Below are 26373 nucleotides of genomic sequence, written 5' to 3'. Positions count from 1 at the left end.
AATGACTGGATCTCTGCCTCTCTCTGGCCTTACAAAAAAAAAATCAAACAAATGTCAAAAGCTTCCCATTTCCTCAGTGCCAAATACACTTTATATTCAAGAAAAAGTACCTCCATCACATCTCCACGCTACTGCCTGCAACACTTCTATCCTGCTTTTTATAAAGCCTGGAGAGTTCAATATTAGCTGATAAATTCTGAAACAATAGGGTTTACAAGTGCAAGAAACACTTCCCCCCCCACCTTTTAAACTTCTCTATTTGAAATAGTTTGCTGGGATTTCTGCCAGGATCTAGTGGAAAGTTTTCACATCTGGGCTGTACAATTAAAGTGTCAAAGCCGGAGATTATTTAGTGTATTAAGAGGAAATCTAAATAAAAGCCACACATTTCTAAGAGTCATATTCTTCACTGAATTATGCCAAGACTATCTCCTCATTCAGTGTGAGCCAATATTTCATATACTATTACAACTACTACAAGGAACTAGCCAGTTTTTACATTCTTTTTGCCACTTTGCCCCCTTCCCATCCCTGATTTCTCCCCCTGCCCCACCAGCAACAATGCCTTGAGCATCCCTCAGCACGACATGCAGCAGCACCAAATCTGCCACAAGCAGACGCCGTTTGCTCTGCTGGGTCAGCAATTCGGGTTCAGTAGGTATCCGCAAAAAAAACTGATTTGTGACACCTGATATCAGATGGCAAAATACATCTGCGTTATTCGGACACCCTTCGATCGTTAAGACTGCGTTTCTTGAACTCACAGTACCAATTTTAGATCCGAGTTATAGACTTGCAAAAGAAACAAGCTAAAGCCGTCCAGTGCAACAGGTTCCCATTCACCTTTTGCAGGTTTGTGCTGGAGTCTGCAGACGTGCAGTCAGATGCTTCGAACAGTCTAACAGCCTTGGAATAACACACTCAGAGCCAAAGAAAGCAAATACTCCAAAACTGTAGGATTTGAAAGGGCAGGGTACATGCATGTGGTTTTTTGTTTAGTTTTAGGGTTTGTTTTATAATAAATTACAGGGACACCTTGGATCCCAGCAGGCTCAGTGTTGCCACAAGCTCTTCCATGCTGGCGTGAGCTGCAGCAGCGCACAGTGCCGGGACACCAGCTGCAGCGCTGCTCCCGCTTCTCTGACACGACTCATTGACCTGCGAGCCCAGAAGAACCCAGAACACCCCAGAACACAAGAGCAAGCTGGGTTCCTGCAGCACCATTTGCTCCTTTGGGCTGTCCGCTCATATGTAGCGGGGGTAGGGGAGCGATGAATTCAAGCTTAGTATAAGTTTCTTTATGTCCATGTTTGAAATAACACCCCAACATTTCCAAGGAGGTTTTTTACCCAATAATTCGGGGGGGGGGATGTGGCGTAGATATATCTGTATAGATATTACACATACCCCCAGTTTTTGCTGAAATGCAATCAATTTATTTCCTCCTCAAAGTCCCTCCCACAAAGCAGGAGGTGTCACAGACCAGTGCTGCCCATACAGCTGATGGGGACGCAGCAGATATTTAGTGGATCCTCCAGCCCCCACGAGAGCAACCAGCACCAGGCAGCTCCACTGCCTTTTCCTGAAGAGGATTTCCAGCCTGCTGTGTCCCCATCACACAGGCACCACACCCTGAGCCCCCCAGCACAAGCAAAATAAGTTTAAAAGACATGCTCATTTCTCATTGATGGGACTATTTGGACCTGTATCTCATTTTCCCCAGTGCTTCGCCTCAGGCTGTGCAAATAACTGAGTTCCATTAAGCCCGAGTAAAGCCCAGATTTGGATAGCAGCACCCTTACTGAGAACTAATGGCTTCGTGATTTGATAATGTGAACCAGAGTAAGAAGGAAATTATTTTGGCAGAAGAGCGCTGAACTGAAACTGAAAGGTCAATCTATTTAAGGAGTGGTACCACAACATTACAGAACATACAGTTAAACCGCCTGCAGGACATACGATCTTCTGGGTGATTTTTTCAACAAGAGACATTGCAACAATTGGACAAATCAATGCATACACAAGCCTAATAAAAATCTCTATGTCCTAACAAAAACCTTTCAATCCTAATAAAGAATAAATAAATCTGTTAATAACCAGAACCAATACTGACCAACAAAAGAGAGAACCAGGACTGACGGCAATCCAAGGATTTCAAGTTACATTCCCATTGGGAGCTACCTGAAAGTCACAACTGACTTGTCAGATACGGCAGAGAGAGCTGGGATTAACTCCGCAGCGCAAGGCAAGGGCGCAGCAAGCGCGGGCTGCACTGAAGGCTGTTGGAGCAGGATGGGCTTAATGTCCTTAAGCAACTTGCTGCAAAAATACATGTTCCTATCTGTTTAATAACTAAGGTTCCCTCCTGCTCTTTTGAGAGGGCATTCAAGAAAGGGCAGCAGAGCCTTCAGCAGAAGGGGAGAAAGGCTGGAGCTGCAGATAGTTCCCTTTCACGCCCAGGTGGTTTGTCTGCAATGTTTGAGTTACAGGCAACGTCAGTTGTCTTTCCCTACAAAGTCACATCTTACCCAATGTGAAAGACATTTACAATGGAGATTTGTCTCCTTTTGTTTTTAATTATTCATATGCAAACCCATTTAGGGAGGGCAAGACGACCACGAAGGAAATGACATGTCAAGATACATAAACTGGTAAGGAAGACAAGTGAACCAAAGAGGGCTCCTCCAACCAAAAATATCTGCAAACAAATAACTTCAGCTCGCTATTCACAATTTAAGATGGATTATTTATAGATAAGAGCTGAAGAGTCGCATATGAACAGAAATTAGAGACTTAAATGATAACACATTAACAATGTTCGTACATCCAGGCTGATCCCAGACAGCGGGACATGCTCATCTCTGATGTATTTTTACCTAGATGAGCTGGAAGAAGCAGATTTTGGCTGCAGCTCTCCAGCTGATCAGAGCTGAATGCAATGCTTGGCACTGGAAAGCTTCAGCTCAGCCTCATTTTGTACCACTTACAGCTCTAACCAGCAAAAACAAACAAACAAACAAAAAAAAAACAACCACCAAACAAAAAAAACTTTTAAAGGGGGTTGAGGGGGAGAGCATCCAGCAATGCTTAGCTCTCTCAAAACTACCGGGGAGGACCCTTTCCCTGCCACAGCCCCACGGAGGTGTTCAGAACGCAGACCTCCCATTTTCCCTCCCGTGAAATGACAGCCCCAATTAGGACTTGGCTACACAAACCCGATGAAGTGAAACTAAAACATTTCACAGCCCACAGCATTCCTGGCTCCCTCTCAAAACGCTGGCAGCCGGGAGAGGGAAATCAAACCCTCTAGTCCCGGGCTGAGCTTCCATCCCTTCATCTTCCTTCTTCCAGCTTTGCCACTTCAAGCTATCAGATAAGTACAAATTGCCTTTAACAGGCATTACTATTCAATGTCTCAGGTGCTAACGGCTGTATCATCCGCACCCCCTGCCAGTGTGTCCCAATTTGATTGGAAACAGCTTTGGTAAGTGGCCTTGATCAGAGGGGTCCCCATCAGTCTCCCAGCTGAGAGCTGCATTTCAGCTGGCCCCGTTCATCAGGCTCTTTCTCCTTGGCAAGGGTAAAGCCTCCAGCCGAAGACATTTACAGCTGAAATCCAGGGCCCCGTTCCCTGTTAAGTCAGGCTATTGCTAACTTCTACCAAGCACTGAGGGTTAAAAACTGAGAGAGCTTGGCACTGACTACGCCAAAGCCAGCACCCACCAGCTGTGACCTCTGCATCCACCAGCTCCTGCTTCATCAGCGCCGATGAGCAGCAGAACGGCAATTAGCAGTCGCTGCCCATCGTGGGGCAGGATGCCTTTGCACACTGGGGCTTGGTTTGGGTTTTTTTGGGGGGTTTCCCTCCCTCCTCCTTTGCATTCTGCAACACCCACCCCAGACAATGCTTCCTTCACCCACAGAGGCTTAGTCTGACTCCACCCTGCCCCAATACAGACATTCCACACAAAAAAAAAAAAAAAAAAAAAAAAAAAAAAAAAAGAAAAAGGGGAGGAGGAATCTCAAAGACAACAGCACAGTCACATAACCGACTTGGAAAGGCTGCCAGAAACAGAAGCCAATTAGTGTAATTGCCAGCTTTCCCCCCAACTGCCCGGAAAACCTCTCCATCTCTAGAAGTCACCTGCTTGGAATCACAGTCCCGTACTTCATCTGCGGTTCCTACACAAGCCCCACGTCGCCCGTTCCACCAGCACCAACCGCCAGGCTCAGCCCCTGCTCCCCTAGGTGAAATGGAAACCCGGGATGGAGCATTCGAGGAACAACCATCTCAAAGTTTCCCAACTACTCGGACTCTTGTTTTGCAGACAAGCCACCTGGGTTACAAGTGGTGGCTCACAGGGGACTCCAGTGGAACCATTTGCTCAGGAGGGTGAGGGAATAAGCAACAGCTCTTCAGCCATTCCAACATTTAAAAAAAGCAATATTTACACAAGCAAAGCAATACAAAAAACAGCCAGGAAGGTGAGGAACCCTCAGAAGCATCCTGGGGTTTAACAACCTGAAGCTGGGTCACTTCAGCCTCCTGCCAAGGAATTCTCCTCAAGGTGCACGTTTGTTAGACATTTCTCCCATTCAGCAATTACATCACGTTCTGCAACAAGCTGCTGTCAGCTCCAGAGGGAATGAGTTAAACCAGAATTCAAAATAGCACACCTGTGTCCCCAGCCAGACCAAAAGCACCCCTGGGGCAGCACAGCACCTCCTGCAGCAGAGAGGGCACGGAGAGCCTCGCTACAGCCTCCTGCCTCCAACACCGAAGCATAAAGGACTTCTCCGGACAGCAGCACCCAGGCTCCTTCAGCAGCTCCCCACAGAGCAGACCTTACACAAGCTCTTCTACACACACCTCTGCCTTACTGCCTACTTGCAACGAGCTTCGCTCCTGTGACATCTTAATCCCTCCCCTGTATTTTAAAAGGCGAGGGGACTCAGGTATTTTAAAGACACCTGTACAGAACTCCCACTCGCAGGCTGAAAGGCAGCCCCCCCCCCCCCCCAGCGTGGGCACGCACTGACAACCCACCCCTGTGCCACACCTTCCAAGAACCAAGAAACAACAAGTGCCGTAAGACTCACCACAGCCACGGAGAGCACAGAGCCACATCCCACCAGCCTGGAGCCCCTTCCACGGTGCAGCAGCACCCCACGAGTGCAGGGTCCAAGTGGATCACCGTGAGACCTCCCAGCCCCTGCTTTGCCGGGGGGCAGGAGGAGCCTCACAAGATGCACCTGGGACGAGGGTGGTGCATCAGGAGCCACAGCTGTGTGCAGTTACCAGCAGCTGCAGGTGACAGCACTGCTCCTTAACGGGCTGAGTGGGCACGGAGAAAAAGCATGCACCAAGCAAAGCTCCCCTTTGCAAGAAGAGGGGGAACAACCCTCCTGCCTCTTCTGTTCCTCTCCCTGAGCTGTTCAGAGGGGAGAGATGCTCCTGATGTCCCTGCTGGCTCCTCTGCAAAGGAAGCAGCAGCCAGTTTGGGGGTCATTCCTTGGTGCAGTGGGGATGTGGGAGGGGGGAGAATCTGGGAATAGGGGCTCAGTGTTCCAGCTTGCAGCCTGCAGGCAGTGCCTCTGGAGCTGCAGGTGAGGTGGGGAGGTCCTTACCCCAGCCCCTCCAAGGTCACAGCCCTGGAGCAGTACAGCTCCACCGCCTCCCAGCTGGCCACCGGCGCTGCTCTTCCTTCCGCTGTGAAGAGCAACGATGAGCTATACCATTAAAAGAAGGGTTGCTTATTTCATCACTTTTTAAACATACATTTGTCTTTTTTTAAATTGCATTAAAGGCTTCAACAAAAATTAAGTTTTAAAGCCTACCAAGTATTTTTTTATTATTTTGCCCCAAGAAGGATGCTGTGAGTCATTTAGAGGTTCAGGGCTCCCTGCCGGGCTGCCAACACATCAGCCGTCAGCTAAAGAATAAAGCACTCCTAAGTGTGACGACGCTACAGAATGGCATTTTAGATCTTAAATGACACCGTTTCAATGTGTGCGTTTGCTCTCCCTTGAATGCACACGATTTTACACCTGGGAAAAGGCAAGCATTTTCAGTGTCTGGTGGCAAAGGCCCAACTCCTCAGGGCATCGGCACCAGGTTTGACATCGCTGGTTCATTTACGGTGGCTCCGCACGGGGCTGCTGCCAGCCGCACGGAGCTCGCCCTGTGGAGCAGCTGAAATTCAGGGTTGCGGTGGCACGTAGACACACAATAGTGGTACAGCCATGGGCAACACTTCCAAAATTAAGTATCAAATCCATTTTAAAGCAAAATAGCTAAACAGTCTGTTGGGTTCAAGCAACACGTAACCACCAGCTTAAAATCAGGATAGAGCCACCCAATGTCACCCATTCCCTGCAATGAAACCCCCCGGGGACGAGCTCTGGGCACAGACTGGGAGTCAGCCAGGGGCCGCCTGGAGCAGCGAGCAGCTAAACCTGCAACAGGCAAAGCCCAGAATAAAACGCAGGAAACGAGGACAGGCACTCAGCCACCAAGGAGCGGGAACGCGTTTGTTACTCCCTGCTCCTCTGTTTTCATTGCACTTTGCTTTGCCACTGAACAAACGCTACAGAGTATACACCCATATACAGGGGATTATGTAGGGGATATATATATGTATAAATATATAACCCCCCTTCCTCCTTATACCACCACGGGGCTGAAGGAAAGAGGGGCTGTTCCCAGGGAGGGAGGGGGTTGGAAATGCCCGCTGACATGATGGGGTGGGAGGGATGGAGAAGGGGTGCTTCCAACTTCAGACCCCCTCGTTAATTCAAAAAAATGAGGTTTGGGGTTTTTTTCTTGTTAAATCCCAAATCCCTACTTTAACAAAACACAGCCTCCCCCCCGCCCCCCCGCCTTTTGGTTTTTAGGGGTTTTTTTTGTTGTTTGTGTGTGTGTGTAAAAGCGGAGAAGCCTGGCTTTTATCTAAGGCCTGAATGTGTCTTTGTGTCACTATAACCAAGGGGAACCAAACCAGGGGGGTGATGGCACTGCTGCCCCTCCAGATACTCCAGATACGTGTGTCTGATCACCTCCAGCGCAGCCGTCTGCCCCCGGCACCGGGACACGACTGAGTGCCTGGGGATGCTGCGAAGCACCGATGCACTCTGACCTTAACATCTGTGTGAAGAAACTGTTTAAAGACTGTGAATCTTTTCAGCCTGAAAATGAAATGGAGTTCCTTACAGTTTGGCTTAATTCACATTAAAACAACCCTCAAGGAACTAAAATACAGTGCTTTTATCCTTAAAGTCACAGTGGTCTGCATAGACTCCTAGGTCGGAGTTGAACACCCCTTCTTGGGGAATTTAATCATATCTTTGGAATTAAAGTAAGGTATTTATACAGTCCTGATCTACAAAATAGGTAATCCAAAAAATAAAAAATAGAAAATGCAGCAGAAAAGCATGTGCAACGTCTGGCCAGGGTCAAGGCATCTCTGCCTTCGCACCATGCTCCAGCATGGGACTGGTGTGCGCCCAAGACGAGGGCAGGGGCAGACCCCCACACAGCGGTCACCCCAATAACGTGGATAACCCTCGATTCAAGCCCTCCAGGACTGAGCTGGAAAAGCTGCGGTTTAGGATGCAAAGTTTAGGACAAAAATTTAAAGCAGCAAATGAACACAAGAAGTCCCTGCAGCCGTGGCACAGAGGAGCATCATCGCCCACACCAACAGCACACAACCCACTACCATCAGCACGATTCCCACCTAATCCCCCTCCCATAAAGAACCAGCTGTTTTCAGAGAAGCCGACAGCAGTTGCCAGTAGCCAAAAAGGCAGGCTTTAGAACATATATTTCTAAGAGTTCCTTATCAAGATCCATTTTTGCAATCAGCCATGCTCTGAAGTCCCGTGGGACGGCGCGTTAGTCTCTTGACAAGGTCTCTGCACAACATGGTTGAACATATTTAAATGTTTGCACAATAGGGACCCAGAAGCATCATTATTTGGTAGTAGTTACTGCCAAAGTTTCCCAAAATATGAAGCAGAACATATCAATACCAACTGTTCTCATCTTCCAGACAGATCTGCTGGGGAAAAAAAAAAACCCACAAAAAAAATCTGTTCAACATCTTGTCCAAGCTCTTCAATCTCTCTTAGCAGTAAAGCAGCACAAACCTGCTCGATCCTCCTGCACCAAGCATGCTGCGCGCTGGAGTAGCATGAACAGGGACTGCTCAGAGACAGCACAAAACGGGGAGAAAACCCAGACAAACTAAAGCCAGAAAGAAACATTTCCAGATGCTCTACACTGATAGACCTCATCTCTACTAGCATTTTTTTTTCCAGAAGTCTGACCACAAGCATACAGATGGTTGGGAACTCCATCGAACCTATTTAATTTTTTCTTTCTAAATACTTCCCTCTCTGTGTCACACTTTCTGGGAAGCTGCCCAAGAGCCTGGGGCATGAGGGGTAAAATCTCTATGTAGTGCACAGAGCTTGAGTTTAAGATATCCACCGAGGGGCTGCTGCCTCCACGTGCTGCTTGCACAGCCAACGACCACGGTCATGCTCCAAAGAGCCTGAAGGAAAGGGAGGAATGTAGGATTTCTTGCAAGTGTGTAGGAAACATCACACGTGGGCTGGAGCCAAGTTCACCACTGGAGTTTTCTCGACATAAATGGTCCCAGCCAACTTGCAGCTAAGGGGACCTTCTGATGAACAAAGTCCCATGCCATCAGGGGTCAGTGGCTCTTGCCATGGGGTCACTCAGAGGGTTAAAAAGTAATTTGTGTTACACAGCCATCCCCAGGTAATCACTGGTTTTTCTTGGCCTTCAAGTGTTGGCATGATTGCAATCATTTTGAAAAAATAAACCATAAAGGGCAGGCATCGTTCAGCAGAAGCCAAGTTCTCTCAATGTCTTCAATAAATACATAAACAGACCAAATATAAAAGTGTGCCTGAAACACGAACAACAGCTTCAAACGCAACCAATGCAGCCCCAAATCCCCACCCAACCAAGACAAATGTCACGTCTTTCAGGAATACGTCCCCAACTCCAACTCATAGAAAAAGGTGGGCTTCTGGCACCAGGTGAACATTTATCCCCACGACGAGCTCTCTGGAGCACTCTCCGTGAGCACCCTGGCTACACTCAATCCGTCCCGCACATGCAGTTTTTTCTCCTTGCTCCACTAGGTCACGTTAAAAAAAGCAGACGAGCACGTACTAGCTGGGCAGGGGGCATTGCCAGCAGCTCTTGGCCTCGCTCGTACAAAAGGCCATGAGCTCGATCCATCTGCCACAGGGATGAAACCCAAGAAGCACATTGTATCTGCTCTGGCGGCCAAATTCCAGTGTCCAGGGGTACCTTGGCACCCGCGTATCTTCTGCCACATGATAAAACAAAGACTGATGGTGACAAATGAAGAACAGGTGGAGGTTTAATTAGGTCACTAACCCCTGTGAGTGCAACCTGCAAGGCTGCGTTAACGCAAACGCTTGTGCCCACCGTGCCTGTGCTCGGAGAGCTGAGCCACAGCCTGCAGAGCCGACCGCCTCCCCCCGGGGTGGGATGGTGGCAGGATTACCATGGGATCATAGCTGGGAAATGACGAGACTTGTTGCCTCTTGGGTCCGATTTAGAAAAGCAGAAAGAAATCCAGCCTTTTTACTGTCTTGTTTTACCATGGCAGGACAGGTGCAATTAAAAAAAGATCGGCAGCTGATTCTGTCTCCTCGTGCTGCTTCTTGTAGCGTGTCACCACGAGGATCTGTCACTCACAGACCGGTGTACCTCGTGCACGAGCGCGGTGAGGTCAGTTTGATGGTCGGTACCACCCAGCAAGAACCCCAGCCTCTGCCACCCCCCCCAGCACCCCAGGGCCAAGGGACCCCAGGGACCCCACTGCAGCAGCGCTGCCTCCTCCCAGGCGCGGATGGACAACCCCCTAGCCAAGTCCTCCACGCTGCCTGCTCTGCAAATAGCGCTTCATACAGTGATTGCCTACAGCCGGACAGGCCCCGTGAAAAACGAAGGTGCAGGACTCGGTCACACAGTTGCAGAACTGCCACCCCCTTAACGCATCTGGGGACAAACCGGCGGGTGTCACACTGCCTTCCCATGGAGCAAAGTCTGGGTGCTCTGCGTATCAGACGTGCTAAGTAAATTTCACCGCCGTTGCTGCAATAAAGGTAAACCCTGGTCCCATACCAAGCTCAGCAGCTGCTGAGGACTCTGACATAAGTAGGATTTTCATGACGTAAAATTCCCCAAGGTTATTGCAGCTTCAGCTACGAAACCCTTCAGCAAAAGAGCATCCCACCTCCTTCCTCCCCACCGCTGGCTCAACCGAACAGCTCACTCAAGCCAACTTCCCCAAAAGCTGTGTTATACGATGTTTAATGATCTAAAGACACTTTTCCCCAACTCGGAGGTGTGACCCACTCTTGTTCTCTGCCTTCACTGCCTCCAAGCTGTTCCTAGAAGTTATTCACCACATTTACAGGTTCCCCTCTTTAACCTCTTCGCATCTTCCCAGTGAACTGACATGTATTTTGAGAAAACAGACAAAAGTTTCCTGATCTCTCTCTGCTTTTATGGCTGAAATAACATCTGGAGCCTTAGGAATGATCCCAGCTGGCACACTTGGTGGTGCTTGGCTTGTGTTTTGGGTTGGTAGCGGAGGGGCAAGAGAGAAGCGCGCCGATCCGCGCTTGTGGCTGGCATTTGGATTCACAGCCCCGTCCACACAAGCCAGGCAAGCCACGCTTCTCAGTGAGCATCTGTTGCAACATAATCATTTGGTTAAAATCCTGTTAGAACTCTCAGCTACAGCCACCTATGGCTCCCACTCTCCAAGTCACCTCCCTCCCTCCTGTGAAAATACGGTGGTTAAAGGATGAGCAAATTTGGGAATGCGAAAGCATGCTATTCAGGTGCTGGAGTTCAGAGGAATACATTCCTTTAAGGAAACTCTATTTAACAAGAGCTGAAAGGGACTCTCCTGCCCAGAAATCTGTAAAATAACCCAAACACTACTGATAGATTTGCCATTGGGGATTAATTCCAGCCTTTATTGGAGTGATATGAGTGACGGAGATATATCTGGATTCTTTAAAGTGCCCTACACCTACCTGCAACCCTACAAAGTAAAACAAATGACCGTGTCTTAGAGCAACAAAACAGGAGCAAACAAGCAGCACCAGTGTGAGAGCAACATTTCTGGTCTTATGAATGGCGAAACAGGTTTACGGATATCCAGGTTTATGGACAGTCCGGGACCTCTCGAGCAGGAAGCCAAGGGCAGAGGCTGGTGGGGCAGATGGGGCTGTTTGTCCAGCCTTTGGGCTGGCACTCCCTGGAAGAGCCCAGAGGGATGGCTCCTCTATATCTGTTGAAGGATCAAGCGACACCCACCCAGTGCAGCAAGAACAGAGGTTAACAGACAAGTTAACAGCCATACAGCCCCTCTGCTCCAGCTGGATTTTGGCTGCCTGTTATCTGCACCTCCCCACCACAGGCGCAGGTGGTGGTGCTTCCTACGCAGCATGTATTTCTGCAACGCAAGTCACGAGACATCAGCCTGGAGCTTCTTGGTGGCAGAGAAATAAGGCAGCTTTTGCTTCAGGAACAATCGGCAGTAGCTGACTGCCCAAAACCAACTTCTGTGCTAAAACCTGCTTCTATCAACACTGCATTAACGATAAGATCAACCTAAAGCATGCTGGGTTTGCAACACATTCCCATCCTGCTGCACCCAGGATGGACAGGAGATGACGGCACCACCAGCTCAATGAGACGACACGGAGATGCAGCAGGTACCACGCCAACTGCGGTCTATTTTCAGTAATCAGCTCTGCAAAGCCAAGTCACTGCTCACGTGGGTGACATTAATCCATCATTTGAACAAGAAAGAGGGGGAAACCAACTGGAAGCTGATGGGAAACTCCCAGGTGAGTCAGTCCATGAGCATTGAACCAACCTGCTCCGGAGCCTCCTCTCTGGAAAGGCAGCGCTGAAGGGGCTGGCAGCACAAAATATCTGTGCCTAGATAAATGACTTCATATGTCGAGACAAAGATAAAGTTACACAGAGCCTCTCACAGAGGATATGGTCATCAGGTTTATTTTTGTAGTTTTCATTACACTCAAAATAACTTTGGCAGACTTAGAAAAAATAAATTTTCAAAGCCTTCCCCCACTGATGTCACCAGTTTTAATTAATTTTTGCTGAAGTGGTCTAAAGACGAATGCTGCTGGGAAAGGGCTGGTTCCTGGTGTACTGCTCTGAGCCTCCGTGTTCGAGCGCCGGAGCTGCACCAAACGCCACCAGGATAAATACTGCCAGAGTCTCGCTGGGAGATGGCTCCGGCCCATTTCCCTGCGCCAGTGGTTTTAAGGCCAGACTGCCTTTTAGCTCATGCCCCTGCCTCTGTGTCAGAGGCGCTGCCAGCTCTGGGAATAACACTGGTGCCACGCGATTTCCTGCCTCACAAAGTCCCGGCCACATCCAGCATTTAATGTCACCTCGGCGGGACATTAAATGTCACTGCTGGCTGACACAGCAGCTGATCCAGTAGGGTGTTTGGAAGGGTGCTGAGCTGAGGAGGTGCCTTCCCTCGGACGCCAGCGTGCCGGGGAGCTTGGTTTGAGAGCAGCCCCCAACCCCCCAGACTTGAACCTCCCCCTCGCTGCCTTCCTGCCTGTGCCCGCTGCTCCCCCCGCCGCCACGAGCAGGGGCGCCCGGCAGTGCCAGAAGCACCTCTGCAATCAGGAAAAGCAAACCGGTGCAACCAGAAGCCCCCCTGATGCCGCCATGACAGAGCTGGCTGCTGCCGCCGTGCCTGCCAGCAGCCCTCTCCAGACTCACAGCAACCCGCAGGGCCACGAGAAGACCATCCCTCTACTTCCAAGAGGGGCTTTGGGCTCCTTGCCCCTTGGCGGCTGGCACCCTGCAGCGCACAACACACGCACGAGTCATACGGCTGGGAGGAGATGCCAAACCAAGCAAGACTCCCTTCTCCTCCATTTATTTCCATCTACTTCAACCACTCAAGAAAACAACCCCCAGCCCGTAGGCTTCCATCAGCGGAGAGTCCTGAAGCCACAAAACATCTCGCGAAGCAGAGCTGCAGGGCTCCCAAGGCTGGGACGGGGACCCACCACTCTGCTGCTTTTCGGGACCTGCTAGTAAAGAAGATGGACGGTATCCGTGCCCATCCCAGGTAGCTCCCAGGAGAAGGCGGCTGGCAGCTCCCGCACATGTGGCGTGCAGACACAGCTCCAGATGTCCTCGGGGCCTTCCGCAAATATCCGAAAGGGACTGGGGAATGGTCGCCAGGAAGGAGCTGATGGAAGGTAGCCAGCAGTAATTTCTATGCTCAAAGACCATTTTTCCAAAAGCTGCTAACATTTGTGATCAGATTGTATTTTTGAAGGGGTAACATTCGAAAACACGTTGAAGAGAAAGTAAGTGCCTGCATCTAAATGGCACCATTTGTCAAAAGTCCTTCCCAGCCAGTTGTTCTTCGTTATTTTGATGTTTTAACGCTTGGCTCCTGGCTCATTTTTTAAACTCCTGGCACCAGCTTTTCCGTGCAAAAGAGAATTCTGATTGTATGTGTAACTTCAGTGCAAGCCTGTTTATACCAACACTGTAATTTCCACATCCTTGCCTCCTGGGGGCAAAGTCACATCAAGAAAGTAAACCCTGCCGAAGCAAAGTGACTGCCAGGGCATGGGAAACTGAGGCAAAGAGGATTGAGGGAAATCTTTTAAAACTTGAAGATGTTTTAAAGCTCTTTGTCTCATTCTAAATCATAGAAAGTACAGAAAAATACTGAATTTTAATGGTTTTAGTAGACAGAAAAGTGTCTTTTGAGGTGACAGTGACGAATACTTCAGACATGTATGCTCAGTAGATGCAAAGCAACTCACAAAAGCAGAGATCGCCACTTACTTAAAGAAGAAATACTTGCTTTCATTTGATATTTTCCCATATCTATTTAACTATCCTGAAGGACTCATGACTCAGAAACGTGTAAAAGGAGAGCAGTAATGGAGAGCTGCTATCACGCAAGAGCGCGAAACAAAGAGCCAGCCTCAACGGAGCTCAGCGCATCCCATTTGGCCTGCTGGAAAACATCTGCCGTTTGTCAGGACTACAAAGCAAGCAGAGCCTCTCCTCCTTGATCTCTAGCAATTAGGGAAATTCTGTTGTGCTAATTACCTGGGGAGACAACGCCAGGGAGAAGGCAGATAGCGAGTGACACTTGAAGACAACATTTACACCAGTAAAAATTAGGCAGATATTTCAAGTTGCTGGAAACCACAAAAAGTACCGTGCCAAACTTCCACAGCAAGCTGGAGAAAGTTGATCCCTGCGTCTCAGTTAGGGTAAAAATGAAAATTAAAAAATATGTAAAAAATTAAAATTTGTATAAATAATAACAAGCGCAGCAAGAGTGCCTCAGGAGCTGCCGACTCTGCAGAGGTAGGGAGGATTTTAAATGATCGGCTTCCCCAAGTACACATGGTTTGAATTGCTGAGAAATGGAGCAATCCGCCGTCCTGCAGGCTGGAGTACCACTCCGCTCGTCCCGCTGCCAAGCCATTATTGGGAAATATTTGTCACATATTAACTGGAACAACACATTACTACGCTGAACATTTAACACTGTTTTGTAATATATACATACATACAAAAGCATATGACACTGTCTTAGCGCAAGCTCGAGATGAAGACAGGGATATGCATCATCCAGCAGCCAGGAAATTTAGAATTAAGGCTCCAGAGTGCAAAGCCTGGGGAGGGGCTGTTCAATAAAAAGGCACATGGGAACACAATGTGTACATTGCAATAGGCAGTGCAAGAGCAGCCGAAAGAGCTGGAGACTTCACACCCTCAGTCTGCAACACAGCAAGGACCAGCTGCTGGGCAGGGCATTTTCTGCGGACTGCGGCTTGGTTCAAGCCTTTTTTCACGGGATTTAAAAGGAAACATTTGCTCCCAGGCTCTAGCATGGTACATCCAGCACCTCGAGCTCTGGAGGGACCTTCTCGCAGACCCTGAAGACTTTTGGCGTGGCAAATACTGTATTTAACAAGAGCCTTTTGCACCTCAAGCTTCAAAAGACTGTGCTTAAAAATACAAGGGGAAAAAAGAATAAAAAATAGTAATAAAAAAAATAAAAAGGCAGCCAGAGGCCACGCAACTGGAAAACTGAAAAAAAAACCAAACCTGAAAAAGTGTTTGCAAGCATGGAGTTCTAGTCTTGCTTTCAAGCCTTCATCGGCCCAGGCTGCCCTACGTGCCACGCAAGCAAGCGTTGCTGCACCTGCCGGGTTTGATGCGGTAGCGAGGGCTGTGCGGGGCCGGGAGCCCCCCCAGAGGGAGGCTGGCCCTACGGGGCCCCTCTGCAGCACATCGCAGGCCTGGCTCAGGGAACGACAATAATAAAAATATTAAGCTGCTGCTTCACAGCGAGCCAACATATGGGGACAGCCTGTCCTGGGCTTGCCTGGTGCCAGCGGCATGCAACCGCTGTGGCCCCCGTCCCAAACAGCCAGGGGGCCGAAGGGCTGCGCTCCTCACCGCAGCGGGGTCCCGGCACGGCACAGCCCCGCTCCAGCTGCCCCCAGCCCCCAGCGATGCTCTCCTCACCCTCGGCCACAGCAACACCCAACCCACGAAGGAGCCAAAGCCACGCGAAGCTGTCGTCATCGTCTCCCCATCGCTTTGGCTGCAGAACTAACGCCAAACCAGCCAACCCACAGCCGCGCGCAGACACCGAGAGCGACGGCGGAGACACCTTTTCGCAGCCTGCCCAGCGTCACAGTCAGAACAGTCATTATTTTAAGCTTTTTTAAAGATTTATGATGATCTTCCTTGACGACGGGATGGCTCCAAGGCCCTGGCGAAACGGCCGGGCCCCCTCTGCTGGCCACCAGCCCCCAGCCCCACCAGCGCAGGGTCCCACCTCAGAACAGCTGCTTGATAACCCCGAGCCCCACCGCCAGATAGGTGACTTACTGCAGAGCACAAAATGGGTCAGTTGTGTTGTTTTTCCTTTGGGTGTGTGTGTGTGTGTGTGTGTATTTTGTTTTGTTTGAGTGTTTCACAAGCACTGATTCAGGGCTTTGCTATAGTTGAAATAACTCGAGCCTCTTAACTTTTCAGTGGATCACAGTCATCCAGTCCCAAACTGTACAGCAAGTCAATTTCATCAAAGCAATCCCCTAAAAACAACGGACCCCACCCTCTCAAACCCCAGAAACCCCCCCAAATGAACTCGCTTCAAGGAAAAATGGGTCTTGTTTAAAGCCAGCCCAGCTGGCCGGGCGAGCTCTGGGCAGGCAGTTTGCCCCTGGCCCTGCCCGTGGGCCCTGGGGCAGCAAGCCCCCCCCTCCCAAGGAGGCACCGCACCAGCATACGATGCAGCAGCACCGCCATCGGCAGTGCTCTGGTGGGCTTGCTTTAAACCCAGCAATAAGAAGGATGTCTTCTGCTGCTTAGCAGGGTTTCTGGAAGAGGCCAGCCCCCCAGCCCAGGCGTTCAGCGTCCCCACCAGCTTCCAGCTGCCCTGGGGAAGCAGGAGCGGGGCTGCAGCCAGGGCTGCCGATGCTGGCCATGCTCCCGGCTCCCTGCCCATCAGCAGGGCCGGATCTCTCCATCTCCCCATCCCCTCCACAGGGAGAAATTTTCTTTTCCCCAGGGGCTGCTTTTTTGACACACACGGGCAAACTGGAGCTTAGCTGTGAATTTGCAACCTGGTGTAGCTCTGTAGCAAATGCCAGTGAGGGTCACAAGCTCTCAGGATGTTTCTAGACCAAGCTCTTTGACTACCAACCAGAAGGCAATTCAAGCCTTCTTCAGGAGAAGGAGGAAAAAAAACCCCACACATGTAAAGGTTTCTTTGATTTGCTCAAAAAATAGCCAAAATGCTTCACAACCGGTCAGCAGCACACCCTCGCCTTAGCACAGTGCTCCGCTCCCCAGCGGTGGTAGCCAGGAGCAGCCACGGATGCAAAATTTCCTCCTCACCAGGAAATCACTTCTCCTTCCTTCGGCTCACAAATTCGTTACTGATGACGGTAATGAGTATTTCAGCAGCACGTGGGAAAACCTTCCCCCTCCTCTCTTCCCCCCATCTCTCAAACATAGCAACTGGCAAATCCAGTGACCCGGAACAGAATTGGGACTTTCCTGGCCACAAAGGAGCCTCTTCAATCCCAATTGCTTTCTGCAGAGCAAAGGAAAAGCCTCTTGACCACTTAAGCACATCAGTAGTGCCCCGGTTGCACAGAACGGAGCAAGACGCAGCCTGCAGAGCTCCGTGAGGCTGATGGCTTCGTTGGGTCTGTGCATCAGAAGGGAGAAAACTGATTTGGCCACCCGAAAATAAGCTGAAAACAAGCATGGTTTGAGTCTCAGCTGACGCGGTTTGGTGACAAGGCGGCAAGGCATACGGGACATCCATAGCAGCGTTCTGCTAGAAAACCAGCAAGTACAACTGCAGCCGCACATTTAAAAGCATCGTTACTGAAATGTTTCCGAGGTTATTATGCATAAACTTATGGGCAAAAAGTCCATCTTTTTTGTGCTGTGAGTATGGACTAATGCTGTGTGTTCTGGTAGGATTCGTATCCAGGGTGGCAGGAAAAACTCAGACTGCCCATTTGCCTATTATGCATCTACACGTAGCACTTAATGTTGGGGCTTTTTTTCTTTAAACCCAGAACTGAACTATCTGCTGCTTGCAAAGCTTTGTAACAGGCCTATCCGTTCTCCCCCATCAAAGCACTGCACATCTTTCACCCATCTTCTGCTACTTCTGTGGAAAGAAATAATAATAATAAAAAAAACAACAGAAAGGAAAAGGCTTGAAGTGCCTCAGCCCAAAGTCATTCATGCCATTCAGTATGACAGCAGCGCACTTAACGGAGCATTTCTATAAATGAGATTCCTTTACAAACTAATCTAAGCTGTTTATTGTTTCCAAGGAGCATGCACTTCCACAGCAGAACAGGAAGTTCTGACAGTTTAAGAAGTTCATTAAACTCTGGGAGGAAATTTAAACAATCAGTGACAGCTTTCGTACAGCAAGGCAGCGCCGGAGAACTCGCTACCCTCCTAAAAGGCAGAGAGGCTGCAGCTTTTAATTATCACACTTGCATTAAGCCCCAGCGATTTTGTTACTACTTCTAAATTGTTTTGGCCCAACACCCAGGGCTCACAACAGAGTGAAGCCATTCACTCTTTTATTCTTATAGCCAAACATCGCTTTTGTCCAAACCTCAAACTCCTTTATCTGTAAACAGGCCAAAGCAAGGCAACGGATGAAGTTAACACTCTCAAGCACAACAGAGTGCTTCAGCGTGAAAAAAAACCCACTTCTTAAGGCATTTTCCTTGTTACGGAGGAATATATAAAATAGGAGAGGAGGAGCTCAGTGGTGTCGGTGCAGCGAGCAGGCGGCTCCCGGGCAGTCTGGCGTGGGCTGTGCCGGTACGTTTGCACCTACCTGGGGGGCACATGCAGTCTGATGGAGCCTCTCTCGCCGTCCGCAGCTTTGCTAGTCCTTCACCCAGTTTCTGTTTGGAGGAGGAATAAAAACAGCCACTTAGAAAACACGTTATATATATCTAAACGTGGGTGCCACATGCATGCCAACAGCCAACCCATCCAGCACGCCTCCTTCCAGTGAGAGGTAATGGTCTCATCCTGTGGCCTTCAGCCTCTTTGGGTAATACCCCGTGCCACAGTAGCACACAAAACATTAAATGTTTCTTAGCGCTACTTAGCAAGTCTACAACCCTCGCACAGGGCAGGCAGATTCCTACACGGCCCAAAAGCCCCGTGGGCTGGACTCATCCTGAGCAGCTATTACCATCCCGTGTTCAGATGTCAGCATCATCTTGGCGGGTTTGGTGGCAGGAGAAGCGCTGGGGAGAGCCCCACTGCTCTGCCACAGCCCACCCCACACAGGGCAAATGCCCTGGCAAAGCCCCACTGCAACCGCCAGCAAAGCTGCTCCCAAACACCCTGCAGCTGACATAGCAGGGTGGTATCTGCACAACAGAGATGACCTGATTTGGCTGATTTTGTACTTAAAATTCATGCTATGCAGGCTCCTACAGGTTTCCTTAGGAGAGGGATGAGGAAATGACGGCCAGTGGAGTGGGCACAGCCAGCGAGATGGGGGTGCTCACCCACCCCCGGGTCCACCCAAAGCCCCCTGTTTCCATCTCCACAGTGAAAAACTCGTCAGTGGGGCAACTAGAACACGTCAAAATTCACAACACTAAAGCAACGTGGCATATTGCAGACAGATGTGAGTGCACTCTGCCTGCTCTCTAAGCCAACCAAAATGTTTTGCCTGCATTTAGGACACTGCCAAGCCCAAGTTAATAAGCCCTGATGACAGGTAAGTTTATTAGCTCAGGCACAGCGCTCCGTGGCTGGGGCAGCCCAGCAAGGGTGGGAACACCTCATCCGCACCCACAGTCGTCGCCTTCAGGACTCCAGGAATGCCCTGTCTCACCTAAAGCATTTACCGAGAGGAACCAATAATCTGATAATTTCAAAAGAGAGAAAATTCAAAGTACTTATTGAATTAAGGGTGTCCAGGCTTGAATTTTATACAGCTGATGACCCAGTCTATGTTCAAATATTTGAACCCTGTGGACTATTCAGGAATTAGGCTACCTGTGAATTAGGTTATCTTCCTTTTATTCCGGGGATTAAGTACTTTTATCTCTTGCTGAAATCTTATGCATTCCTCTCCTAGCTGCTTGGGTGTGATGCTAAGAGGTCCTGAAAGTATCAACACTGTTTCATAGCACCTGACAGAGAAGTTGTTGTACGGGAAGTATAAATACCAGAACAATCCCAGCTGCCTTCTGCAAAACAGAGGCTTTCCTTGAGAAAGAGCAGCAAAAAAAGTATCTAAAGAGACTTTTCTGACAGCCACCTGCAGTCTGAATGTTAGAGAGTGGCTCCATTTTTATCTGTTTATTTTTAAAGTAATTTGGATGATAAAGATGCTCGAGGAAATGAAAATAAGCTCTTCCATCCTTTTAGTTCAGCAGGCATCACTGGGAACAGCAGAGGAGATCTGAATCCTGGAGCGAGGCCTCTGTTCTCCCATTGAATTGTTCTTGTCATGAAACTGATTAATCTGGACACTCTCTGCCTACCACGGACAATAAATCCTTTGTGAACGAAACGGTCCAGCTTTGTTTACAACAACTGGATGCTTCTATAATCCTCCCATTCCCATTTTCCCTCCGGTATGAAAACGACACGCTTCTCGTTGGGGCTTCTGATGGAGAGCAAGTGGAGATGCTGCCACGTTCAGACCGCGCCGTTGGAAACGTTTCGGAGGGCATCAAAGCAGAACCCTGCAGCACGTCCCGCTGAAGGAAGAGCCAAGGGAAGGGCAAGGTCCTGCCATATTAAAATCAGCAATTTCTCCAAAGTTAGACGGATGCCTGTCACAGGGCCAGAAACTAAATCCGAGTTGTCCAAACTGGCTTTCTTTGCCTTAACTACACGCTCACCCTTTCTTTATTGTTTCCTATCCTCTTTTACTTGCCAAACATTTAAACATCCCTAAAAGGAACAGAGCCAGCATGCTGATGTTGTATTTGCTGCTCTTTATACACAGCTTTGCGATAAATTACAACAGCAAACCCCTAGACTGGTGGATGGAGTAATGTTTTTTGGGTAGTAACAGAGAACAAAGTATGCTGGGTCATGCACAGAGAGCGTATGCAGCTTTGGTTTCACTTCTGAAATATTGTGGTAAACTTCAAAGGAGGACCAACGCAGAATTTAACAAAAAAACTGACCCCAGCCATCTGTTGAAGTTCATGACAATGGGAATATTCTCTGGCTCTCCAGAAACTCTCAAGCACGGAGAGGACAGAACTGCCCGATGAGCGAGCGGTCTTATGTGACGGAGAGGAGGCTGGTCAAGAAACAGTTTCTGAAACCTCAACATCAACAAAGAAGTTCATTTAAAATTACTATTAATGGATAGCACAATCGCTACCACGCATTCCTTGAATCTGTTACTCGTTTCAAAATTTGTTTTCAGTATCGACAAAAGTTTGGTCATACTAAACGTTTCAACAAGCTCACTCTTGCATTAGAAACCCAATTATGTGGTTTTGCTTTATTTTCCCCTGTACAATCTCCATCTGAGCGTTCCCAGTACAAAACAAGCTTTCCACACTTAACTAAATCTCAGCAAGAGGTTGCACATGATCTTAGGCAGTGCCACAGAAACCATTCCCATTGCTACGCACATTTATTGGAGTAATTGGAACAGAACCGCTGCCACGACTGGCAGGCTAATTCCTGCCTGGAGAAAACACGTTAACTAGATTCTGTGATTATGCCTCGCAGGCACCCCTCTGGTCTGGTATTCAGGGTTTTCAGAAAAATATTTTTTGGCATTTCCCTTTTATCAAGGCACATCAATGCAGCTGAGTTTCCAGGAGAATGGACGTGCGGCGGCGGTTCCTCACCAGAATTCCAGCAGTAGCGGGCAGCACGAGGGACCGAGGGACCGTCTCGCCGTCCCCCCGGAGCTGCCTCCATCCCCCCTGGTGTCCCCAGAGCTGCTCACAGCTGGAAGGCGCTGCGTGCAAACACATTTTTGCACGATTGAGGCTTCACGGCTGTGACAATTGTAATGCAGCGCCGTGTTGTGCACCCCAGTCTGGCCATTAATAAAATCCCAGTATAAAACCTTCCCAGATGTTGGGATCAATCACTCGGCAGTGTCCTGCGGCAGCCCCGCAAGCCGCTTGGAATCTTGCTGCACTTTGTGAGCCACTGTTTACACAACCCCAGCAACCCAACTGCGGGAACCTTCAAGGGATGGGAGCCCTCCCCGCCTCCCCACCTGGAAAAAGCCCCTCAAGGGCTGCAAAAAAGAACTTCAACACCGGTGTCCAGGGAAAACAGAACCCTGGGGTCAAGCGGACTACTCCCATGGGAGATTTGGTTTAGTTCTGGAGAAGGGCATCCGCGTGGATAATTGTTCTCCAAGTAGGAGAAATCTTTCGGCACGGAAATCTTTATTGAGTAATTCTAGAGAACCCTGGGACTGACAGTGAAGGCACTAGTTGCTGGTCTTCTCTACCTGCCATGAATCAGTTCAGAACTTCTGGGGCACATGATGCCCCCCAACAGACGGTCCCGATAACCCGGATCACGTTCATAAATTTCTAACAAAGAAATTATAGTCCGTTACATCAAATGTAACCAGTACCTAAGGACTCGGGTTACCTTTGCCAGTGAATGCAATGAGGGGAAAAGCCGCATGTCCCCCGACATCAAGCTGCTGGCCTTTGCCCCCGGGCACCCGCCGCTCCAGCCCCCGCGGGCTCTGCCCCGCAGCCCGACTGCTGGCGCCGGCAGCGGCACGGGGACCGCGCTGGGGAAAGGGAGACGGTGTCCCGGGGAGAAGAGGGGCCGGTGCGGCGGGGAGCGAGCCCCGGGCTGGCCGTGCCGGAGCGCTCCCCCCTCCCCGAGCTGCCGGTCCCGCCGGTGGGGGCTGCGGGGCCGTGGGGGCTGCGGGGCTGAGGGGCCGCGGGTGCCGCCGGCCCGTGGGCGCTGCCCGCCCGCGCCGCCACTCACCTCGCGGAAAAGCTGCTCCACGCGTGGCTGCAGCGCGTCCAGCAGCGGCCCGTGGCCGCCGGCCCCCCGCTCCTCCAGCGCGGCCAGCCGGCCCTGCAGCTCCGCCGTCTTGGCGCCCAGCAGCAGGCAGACGGCCACGGCGGTCAGCGAGAGGAGCAGGCAGAGGGCGGAGGTGGCGGTGCCCGCCGCCGTGGCAGCGCCGCTGCCCACGCTCATCGCGCCGCGCTCCGCGCCGCTGCGCGGGGTCCCGCTCGGCTGCCGCGCGCCTGCCCCCGGCGGCGCATCCAGCGCCCGCCCCGTGCGCTGCGCGCCCCGCCGCGGAAGTGGGGCCGGCAGCTGCGGAGCGGCCGCTCTCCTCCGCTCGGCCCGCCAGCCCGGGTCTTAAACGGAGGAAGCGGGGGGCGGCGGCTCCCCCGCCGCCTCCCCCGCGCTGGGGAAGGGGGGATGCTCCGAGCGCGGCCCGCCGCCCCCCATGGGGGATTACGCGGAGCAGACCCCACCCCCGCTGCCCGGCCTCCCGCGGGGACCGCTCCCCCCGCGGCGCTGCGCTGCGGGCGGCCCCGGTGCGGGGCACGGCCAGAGCCGCTCCGGGGCGCAGGGTGCTCGGCAGCGGCGGGCGGCCCCGCTCCAGCCGCCGGGGCGGGCAGCGGCCGCGCAGGGCAGCCCGCAGCGCAGCGGGCGCCCTCCAGCGGGAGCGCGGCGGCCGGAGCGCGGCCCCCCCGGACAGCGGCCGGCCGGGCGCTGCCGGGGTCCCCGGTGCCACCACGCGTGCCCCACCAGCCCCAGGGAGCCCGTGGATGAGAGAAACCAGCCACGCTCATGCGTAAGCACCGCGCCCCCCAGGCCGCGCCAGCCGCCCTTGCTCTAGCCTCGCCGTTACCGACCGCGCCGCGGCGACTCTTCGCGTGCCTGCGATGCGTCCTGGGACAGCTGAGCGTCCGCCCGGAGCCGGCATACACATCCAAACATACTCCCGGCCTCCCGGCCACAGACCCTGCCCTTCTAGGAGTAATTCCTACTTTTAGAATAATGAGTGAAGCCTAGGACAGAGTTAGAAAACGCTACTGCGAGTAGTGTCAGTGTCTAGTGTATTAACACAACACACACACGTGCGCGGCTGCACCGCGGTGTTCAGTATACACACTGCTTTTCCATAGCCACTATCCCAAACCCGTTAGCCAGGTAAGTCTGTATCATTTACTAACAGCTATTCCCTGCCCTCCTCCACGTGCCCGAAGACACAAAGAAAACTCCAGGTTGTTGTAAGCAACCTCTTTCGTTACCTCCTGCTCCCCCTCTCCTTCCGGAGCCTGCAAAGACTTTGCTTACAAGCTCTATGAGATTGCATGCACGCGCGCGCACACACACACACACACACACACACACACGGCACCATCACTTCAGGGGCGCTTCCAGGGTGCAAAGCATCTGGTCCTAGAACGTGTCCCTGTGACCTGAGCCCTCCTGACAACCGAGAGCGCTGGAGACGGTAGCAAGAGGCAGGAGTGATAGCTACTGCAGCGGCTAAGCCCTCTGCCCCCCAGCTCCTAACGCCTTTCCAAGCAAGTCTAACCCTCAGCTCAGCCCTTACCCTGCCCGGCTCCTGAGGTTCGGGATCTCATATGGTTGCGCTTCAGAGGCAAAGACTGGCCTGTTCACAGAGAAGGCAGCTTTATTCTGCCCCACCACCTACGGTCAGTAAAACCTGTACCTGACCCTTATGGAAATGCATACTGCTGGGCTGCTTGGCTGAACCATTCCATTTCACAGATCGTATTTTTAAGGTTCAATAGCGAACAATCTCAAGTGCAGAGGAAGATGTGTACCGACCTCACACCAACAGCTATAAGCAGTTCGTATTAGCTTGATTCAAACACGTAAGGATTATAAACCGCCCTGACTGTATTCATATATTAACAAGACAACAGGGTGTGTGAGGATAAAAATCTCTTCCCCAGCAAGACAGAACCACCGAGGGCAGCCGGAGAACAGCCCCGTTACTGACAGACCCCCCCGCGCCTGGCTGGTGCTCAACTGCCAACAGGTCCCTGGCTGCTTCAGCAGGGAGCCCAGGGACCTTGGACGCCTGCAAAACTGCTTGGCACCTGGCTGCAGATGCCATATTAGTCTTGACAGTGTGGGTTTTTTAAGCTTACTGGGGAAAGAAAGTGAATTTAAACAAGTTTTTATAATGTATCTGTCTAGCACGTATCTCCTTTAACAAGTGCGATGCATTTCAGGAACTACATCAAGGCTAGAAGCACTCCTTAAGCCACAGTAAGTACAGAGTCTTTCCCTTTCTGATTTTGATAGCACTGGTTTATAGTTACAGCTTTATAGTTATAGCAGCATATAAACTTTTTTTTACCCCCCATCTGCCTTTGATTTGCATTGCTCAGCCAAGTCCTTGCTTTGCCTCTGAAGGTACGGGATGGAAAGCGCTGTGGGAAGCAGCAAGGGAAGGAGCTCGCTCCTGTCCTCAGTCCTACCGAGCTGACCTGGACAGTACAAACTGTTACGTTCTCTGTCACACAGAGACAAAACAATGATGCAGACATGAACATCCTAGGAAGGGGAGGGTGTCTATTATGAGATATAATCAGGCACAGGAGGTGGCACTGGTTACAGAAGATAAGCTTTCAAAGCCTGTCCCAGCTATATTCTACCGCCAAGTCAGAGATAGGCGCGTCTGGAGCCTCTTGCAAATTAAGCCCCCTCATCAGTGGAACAAGGACATCAGTTTGAAATCTTACTGTGCATTAGGACTCACCTAGCAAGCACAAAACCTCAAGTCAGGCTCCCGTGGAGCTGAAACAATTTACTGTTTCCTCCCCCTTAAGAAAGGCTTGCATGGTGAAGTCAGGACCAAAGTTAAGTGGCCAAAATTAACTTAATGCATCTCCAGACAGCCCAAACGAACCCCACCATGGAAGCTTCCCTCCCTCCAACTCTGCAAGCCTGCGTTAAACTGATGAAGAGAGCACTGAACAAGACCAAAAAACCATCAACTTAAAAACACGGAAAAGCAAAACCTATCAGAGCGCATTAATGGGGTTGGGAAAGCAGTACCATTTTCATCTCAACTCAGCACGTGAGTTCAGGAGTCACAAGTGGAAACCCATCCTCCTCCTCCCGATACTATAGTCCGATGACAGTGTTTCCTCGGTTGCCAAGGTTACTAAATTTATCAGCGATTAGAGATCAAGCTCTACAGAAATATGTATCTGAAGACTTTTGAATGATCTTACTATTGCAAGAGAAAGGCTTAAATATGCCACGGTTCTGTGGCAGGCAGCATTCCTCTGCATTTTTCTCTAGGGGCAGCGCAATCCTTCTAAAACCTTTATCATGATAATGCTGATCCTCAACAAATCAACACTGAAAATATGAAATGTCACTTTTCAGACCTTAACCAAAACCCTACCTATAAATACTCAACATTGAAAGCATCACTTAAGCTTCCAGAGACTAACTAGCCAGCCAGAGCATGATGCATGCTGTTTAACTGAAAATCTGTGAAAAAGCTGATGCACAAAAACCTGTTCTCAACCCTCTTTCAGGATGGTATAAAAAAATTATTGCACTGCATGATTTGGTAGCCTCAGCCCTTCAAATCTTTTATGACTAATAAAAGGAAGCTAGCTGAAAACATTAAGTGTTTTCAAAACAGGTTCAGTTATACCATCTCTTCATCTGAAGTCAAACAATTAACCCCATTGAGGGGTGCAGTTTGAAACAGAAAACAA

At 50.5% G+C, this 26373-nt stretch overlaps 1 protein-coding gene across 1 annotated transcript in view; it reads right to left on the bottom strand.

The window, feature by feature from the left end:
* The window catches only part of COL23A1 (collagen type XXIII alpha 1 chain), a gene marked incomplete at its 5' end in the record, with an annotated part of 187878 nt that extends 164282 nt beyond the window's left edge, over positions 1–23596 (bottom strand). The window contains 6 exon segments of the mRNA XM_080399322.1: positions 18501–18570; positions 22628–22939; positions 22941–22992; positions 22994–23108; positions 23111–23443; positions 23512–23596. Of these exon segments, the coding sequence (XP_080255448.1) occupies positions 18501–18570; positions 22628–22939; positions 22941–22992; positions 22994–23108; positions 23111–23443; positions 23512–23596 (967 nt within the window).
* Between the last annotated feature and the right edge of the window lie 2777 nt (positions 23597–26373).

This window comes from Falco punctatus (genome assembly GCF_963210335.1).
Source record: "Falco punctatus genome assembly, chromosome: 8".
NCBI lineage: Eukaryota > Metazoa > Chordata > Aves > Falconiformes > Falconidae > Falco > Falco punctatus.
The sequence above is the reverse complement of the archived record's forward strand: the minus strand, read 5'-3'. Positions and strand labels throughout refer to the sequence as shown.